At 38.1% G+C, this 7184-nt stretch overlaps 1 protein-coding gene across 1 annotated transcript in view; it reads right to left on the reverse strand.

The window, feature by feature from the left end:
• Positions 1-2072: 2072 nt before the first annotated feature.
• The window catches only part of LOC111266401 (domesticated amidase effector 2), a 6542-nt gene continuing 1430 nt past the window's right edge, over positions 2073-7184 (reverse strand). The window contains exons 2-4 of the mRNA XM_022843870.2: positions 6831-7020; positions 3088-3179; positions 2073-2934 (exon numbers count right to left, since the gene is read on the reverse strand). Of these exons, the coding sequence (XP_022699605.1) occupies positions 2811-2934; positions 3088-3179; positions 6831-7019 (405 nt within the window). The 5' untranslated portion in view covers position 7020 and the 3' untranslated portion in view covers positions 2073-2810. The remainder of the gene's footprint in view (positions 2935-3087; positions 3180-6830; positions 7021-7184) is intronic.

Here is a 7184-nt window from a genome sequence, read left to right on the forward strand (position 1 = left end):
TCTAAACAAAAATACATCGTTTGACGAAATCTTTTACATGGATTGAGAGTGTCGTTGCTGGCGGATATGTTCATTAAATATGATTAGTATCCACCATCGATGGCAGCTTCAATTTAGGACCTAAAAAATTTCTTTCGAAATTTTCGAAATATTCCTTCTTTAGCACGCAAGTACCTTTCACTAGAAGCCGTCTATAAAGATAATAATTATTATTATTGGTGTATATAATCGGTATTGGTAGGTGAAATGAAGCAGTGCGAAGGATCAAAATTATGAATAGTTCCACAAAAAATCAAGATAAAAGAACGAATTGTTTGAGTTCATCTGGACAAGCCAATTACTAACTGGGATTTTTCAATGTTTAATTTCTACATAAGAAGTCCAAGTATATCAAAACTAGTTTCTGAACTCTTTCGATATTTTTTTGAGCTTTTTATATCTAAACATTATTGAGGACCTTTCAGTTTGTGTCATGAAAATCTTTCTCGGAATTTTCAAAAGTCGCACAAAAACAGACAATAACGTTTTTTTAGACTTAGGACAAAAAGGAAGTTTTTAGTCTCATTGATGTTTCGTTCAGGACTGAAAGATTAAAGAGTAACGGACCTTCGCTTGAATTTTTAAAACGAAGCACGAATTTCGTCATGATGAATTCATTGCTATGTTCATAGAAGAATTGTTTTCGTCTGGTAAGTAATAACGCCCGTTACGAGAGACAGCCCGTCGAAGTTTTTCCCAATTCGAACGCACTTCCTTGGATATTGGTCTGTGGGTTCTATAATCGCAGAGCTAACTCGAAGACAAATTAGCGGAGCTAAGAAAGAAAGGTCTGAAGAAAATAAAGAGGACTTCCACAATGGCATGATGCCACAAGGAACAGAACTAATATAGAAAGAGATGTGGTTTGTGCGGAAAAAGCACGATACAGTTTAAAGGTTGTAGCAATTTTTCGAAAAAAAAAACTCACATATTACATAGAAGAGACGAATTATTAGAGAATTTGGGTGACGATCTATTGGAGAAAAATTTGTGCAATACAAATATAGATAAACTTGTATCTGTCAAAAAAAATTGCTCTACTCTGTAGATTTATATTACAATGGCTTGGGGTTGCTCTCAAAATTAAGCTTCTATTTCGAAGCTTTCTTTTATTGTCAGCTGGCGCCAGCCAATGCAACATAGGTTTTTTTTTATCGATTTATATATATGCAGACAGCTCATATAGATAATTCTAATAACACATAACTAACAAGACATGATAAACTGGGCTGTTCAGTACAGTTTTGTAGCAGAGTTTATTGAAGCTTACCTTACGTCCTGTTTACATGTGTTCACTGCCCAAATGAAATCTAATAGTTAATACCGATAGATAAAAATGGGTCGAGTGCAGTCCACCACATATTTAGCAACAGCTACTGGACAATATTATAGATTTGATCCATTGGTTTAAAAAAATTGCTGATAGACGTTTGTTCGGGAAGGCTGTTCAATACATTTTCCGTCGATAAATACGAACACGAAATCAAATATCTGGTTTCAGCTAAGTTTAACAGAAAATTGTAAGACCCGTCTGTCAAAAACAGATAATGCCTTTCATGTTCTTGTTTATGTTAACGCTGTTAATAAGCAGTAACATCTTCTGCTACGTGTATATATTACAGTTTTAATAGACATTCCAGTTTTGTTGGTGGTGCCATCAACTTTCCTCTTGAGCCCAGCTCTCCATTTACCTTTATATTAGTTTGAAGGCACAAAGATGTCAGTGCTTTTTCAACTTTTTTCCCAAATAATCTACGGCTGTGAATCAATCAACTACCAATAATCGAAGTTGTTTCTAAATTAGAATACGCACTTCGTGAGTCAACAATGTTATGCGTAATAATCACAGAAGCCTAATGTGTTGCTCTGACGAGAGGTATGGGTCTTCGAAGTGAAACAATCGTGGAAGTCATAAGGTCTGACTGAGAGTAATAACAACCTTGGAATTGTTTCTACATCTGTATTATTTGATCCATCTATGAGTGATATTTTACGTTGGTGTACATAATAGTAATAGTAAAATACATAGGATGTCTCAAAATGTTATCATGTTTATTTCAGATAAGGCCCTCAATTGTGAGGACAGCACTATTTACATACGTACACAGAGATTTGTGTGAAGATCATCGCATTAAATACGCTGTGGAGTTGTAGATAGTAAAATACCTGAATTCGGCATTTGAATATAGTAGGCCGTTAGGACGAACAGCACCGTACAAGGGTCCAATGACAATTACGGTCTATATGTTGATAGAAATTGATCGTTTACGTTACTTAAGTAATTTTGCAATAAAAGTTTTAACTTAACTATTAAACGTGTTGAATTTCATATAGAACAACTATTCGGATAGTTGCCATAAACGGTATATCTCGAAGCGTAATCAATGGCTACAAACTGAGCAGTAGGTCGTTGAACTAATAGCGAAGTTAGATAAATAGCAACGTTTATTTAGGCAAATCCGTAAATCATCTCTATTCAAATGTATAAATAATTCGTTAAAATTACCTCAATTTTGAGGTTTCTGGTGCTTTATGTTTGGATGATCTATGAGGCTGTACATTAGTGATTTGGAAAAAAAGTGAGCAAAACTTCAAATATAACCCCAATACGTAAGCAAAGTAAACATCGGTATAAGTATCTAGTTAAGATTCTACTAGAAAACTAACATTATATATCAAAGTAATTAGAATTACAATAATGAGCATCTGTAGCCGATAGTGCAGTTATTCAATCAATCAGTCAATCAATGGGGTATTACTAACTGAGGGAATCAGTGGATCGTGAAGAAGTTCTCAGCATTATGATTTGCCACAGTGCCGCCCCATGGAATGAATCGCAATCCCAGTGGTCGGTGGGGTGTTTGGTCGTAAACGTGGATTCCCTCGCGGCCGCACCTGATAAAAAATGACTTCGTGCTTAATAATTAAAAACGTACCTGCGTTAAGGAGTGCCTCTATATAATCGCTTGTTGAACTGTTGTGATTCGTATTTCTCCCATTAAAGAGCTACTATAGTATTTTTAAGGGAACATTTAAAACGATTACTACCTGACAAAAATGGCGGCGTACCCGCGGTATTTTTTCCCAACAAAGCTTGCGATCGGCGTGTTGCGAGATACCGAACTGCACGAATCTTTTACCTGAATGAACCAAAGGATTATAAACACGCGTCAAGTTCTATCAATGGTAAAGGCAAGTTTGTCATCAAGTTTATGAATACCAGTTTACAAGAGGGTTTTCGAACATTTTGATCATTCCGATTTATTGGCCTTATGTAAGACATTCGTAGCAAGAAGCTGAATTTTATAGTAGGCAAACGATTGTAGGAGTATAGTTTTAGAGACGTGTACAGTTTAAATGTTTCGAAATCTGCGTCCGTTAGACATTTCATTAGACGGGTCCTATACACAATTCAGTCAAGTCGGTTCAATTAAAAAAAAGCCTATACAAAATGGTATTAAGTATTAAAGATCGATTGCTGCTTCAACAAAGAAAACCAAAAGATAGTACACTTTGCCCAGCGAATGGTTGAAACGACACATTCGGGTCCGTTTCCAGCTCAATGCAAAGAAACTGTGATAAAGTTATGTTAACTTAACTGTAGTGCTTTATCATCGGGAAAAAAGCTAGGCTGTTTTTGTAAACGGTTGTACGCCACAAGTCCGTTTGGATGGCTAGTGTAGCGCGTCAAGCATTAAGGCTAACATTTCAACAGCATGTTTAATAGTCCTGTAGCAATTGAGTAATCGTACGCTATGAATGCTTCGTTAGACTTTCGGCGTGATTGGAAAAGTCTGAACAACAACAGGCAGCGTTTGCTATCGCTTATAATAGTGCTAGGAGGGCTTTTGCCAACTGATCTGATGAGGCGATACTAAAACAGCGGATTCTGTAGCGTTTTTCGTTTTTTTTTTTCATCAATCGTTTCTCATCATTTGCTAATGTTGAGATTTGAACCAACAACAGCCGGCATCGCTTGTTTGTAGTAGTGCAGCACTCCCGGCTGGCCACGCAAACCACGCTCTGTCGTGAAGCTGAGCGTGGCGTTCGCAAGGCGCACCACGGTTGATTCCAGCCGTAGCTACATCAATATAGAGTTCACATCACTACCGCGTTGAAGAACGTTATATGTTTTTCTTTAAGCATTTTCAATGTTGTTACCATATTCGTAAAGGATAATGACGTTAGACTGTTAATTTTGACCCTCAATTTAATTAATAGTAGATGCAAGCAGACACGCGCATTTGGTTTTAGTAGCACTCAAATAATATTAGCGCCTGCCGTAATTACGATCTAGCTAATGCTGTCCTACTTACATCGCTTGTTGTTGAACACCAGTCTGCATAGGATTCGAAATGTATTAGACGTAGCAGACGACACTCGATTGGGCTACGCCAATAAGCGCTAAGTTTTTTCAACGCAGTAAATAAAAACATCCGGGACGTATGCGCATTGAGCCAGACTTAAATACCTTCATAGTCTAAATCAGTACAGGACTGTAAAACCAACTCCGTAAATTTTTAATCCAGAACCTTAGGCTACTCGTTAATCTTGCGACTGTTAGACCAGTCTCGCTCATTCGATCTTGCAGAGGACAGTTATTCAATTTGATTTTTTCCCCTCTAATACATTTGATAGCTATGCTTCTCACGGTACAGCCAGCTATAACTAGCCCTTGTAAAGCACAGTATTGGAAAATGGCATAATTTCAAATAAGCGAACTGTGCACACGCCGTTATAATCTATCTGCTTGAATAAAAAGACGGATTTGTGATGAAATTAGTCAGAAACTTCCATAACGGTCGTAAGCGTACATGATGCAGAAATCTAGGTTTGTAAATAGTTTCCCCTGTTACTCGAATTGACGTATAGAATATCTTAAACATTTTCCAAATTACAATACCATCATCCGCCACTGCGGTGTCTAATTTATACGATCTATGAATAGTGTTTGGATTATATAAAAAAAATCAGTCGGCAGACCCTTTACCCGTGTAGTGGCTGATATCAGTGAGCTTAGCTCCGTGAACAATATGCATCGTAGTATGAGGAGTTTAACGTAAACAGGTTTGCGAAGCGAAACCGCATTTCACCATTTAATTTCTTCAAGAGCTTCCGAGATGACCTCCGAGTTCGCTTTATGAATCCCAATGAAATTTAATCGGCAGCTACTCTGAGAAGAATATCAGTTGCATGCAGCTGGACATCGACGGCAGGCGCTTCCTTGAAGGAGGTTAACCGTTAATCTCCTGTGGGCAATTTAGCAACTTTGACGCTAACAACTACGCTACAGTTAGGTACTTTGCCTGTTGGCCGGGTTGCCCCTTTCACATGTACATGTGTATATATAGGAGTGCGTATAATTCGATCTAAACCCCGTTTGAACGATACGATTCGTTCCGAGCACAGTAGATTAGCGGTGGTGCACATAGTAAGGGTTATTGTTCAATAAGGATACGCTTGTTGTCTGTTCGTAGGTGTTTATTTGTGTGTTGTTAATGTATTTCTTGAACTGTTCATAGCGGTCTTAGAAACAACTATCGGCGGATGCCACCTTACATGAAAGATCTTCAATTGCGAGACGATTTTGGTGGAGGTATATTGATGGGTATGAGAAAAGCATGTTAGCTTCAAAACGGGAAAAATAAATCAAATGTTTTACAGAATTTTCACAAAAGGTTTTCAAAGCCAAAATATCAACCAGCGGCGCGGCTATCGTCTAATAATGAAAAGCAACCGAGAGAAATATGTGTTTTTTTTTTATCTCGTCTTCTTTTTTCTGGTCTTACGGTCGTTGTCTGCCTTTAATTTTAAGCCTGACATGTAATTTTTCAATTCGAGGAAAATTATAATTTTTGTATAATTTTTTTTCGATTTAATGCTTCGTACATTGGTTGCCACGACCGCTTTAATTAACCATTGTATGAATAGGTATTGTATAATGCGTCCAAGAGTGAACGATGCCTGAGAAAATTGTATTTATTCCTGAAAGTTGGATAAGGAGTATGTTCCGGTGTACAGAAAGGGTAAAAACGTGATAAAGGCTACACGTAGGCAGAATGCTAGTCGCAATAATAATAATCGTTGCTCAGGTCGTCACTCCGTTACAAGGATGAGCTGCTTGGTAGTGAGCTCGAGCCAGTATTATTATCGCTTGACGTGTAGGGACAGTTAAGTCGCAAATTCCATTTGGAAAAACAGGTGGCCTGAACCGTTGCTTATGGATACGCAGTTAAGCGCGTTTTTACCTTCGTCGGCGTCTCAATACATAGGAGCATCATATTGGCGTACGTATTTTCAATAGGTGAAGCACTGAATGGCCTGGTAAGGCGAAATTGCCAAAAGTGTCACACGATCTGTAATGTGGTCAACTCCATAGACTAGTACATCAGATAACGCTACTTCATAATGCCATACGTTCTATGCTCAACGTATGAACTGATATCTGTTAAATTTTCTGTGCACGACTTTTGCTGAATGCACTGTATGGCTGTTATACAAACGTGGTATATTGTTTTCACCATATAGGGGAACATACGGGTATGCTACTGCTGTTTTAGGGTAGTTATAATTATTCGCAATGATATCTACCGATACTGGCTTATAACAACTTTAGCTATCGCTGCCTCAGGATGCTTTTAATCTCTCTTCAATTTCGAGCAATCTGGTTTTAGCGTTCAGGGATTCCCAGTAACTTATGTAGCTGGCAAGCGAATGACGTGTTTTTCCAAATCTTCTCACAAACGAATGCGAAGCATCAACATACGAGCAATGCGTAAATCAGACTTTACCTTTGTCCTCTTACGCCAGCTGTCGGTTCCTCGATTAAGTCCGGAACACTTCGATTTGACAAGACCAGCTGCCGAACCATCGTCGACCCACGCGCCCATAAAGCTGCCCACGTCCTGACAAGCGCCTTCGATGCCCACCGTAAACATGTACACGCCCAGTAGGCAGCTTGTTAATAGTATTGATTTCATACTGAAATCAACAAATACTCAATTTTAACTGTTTTTAGTTAAATTCTGTCATGTTTAAATGAATAAGTATGAAGTGAAGAGGAATGGGCCCTTTGCCTGTTAGTTAATCCACTTTGAAGGATTCAAAAGATTTAAACCTTGAGTGAATTGAAATATCTGAAATAC

This window comes from Varroa jacobsoni, unplaced genomic scaffold (genome assembly GCF_002532875.2).
Source record: "Varroa jacobsoni isolate VJ856 unplaced genomic scaffold, vjacob_1.0 scaffold_1080, whole genome shotgun sequence".
NCBI classification, from domain to species: domain Eukaryota; kingdom Metazoa; phylum Arthropoda; class Arachnida; order Mesostigmata; family Varroidae; genus Varroa; species Varroa jacobsoni.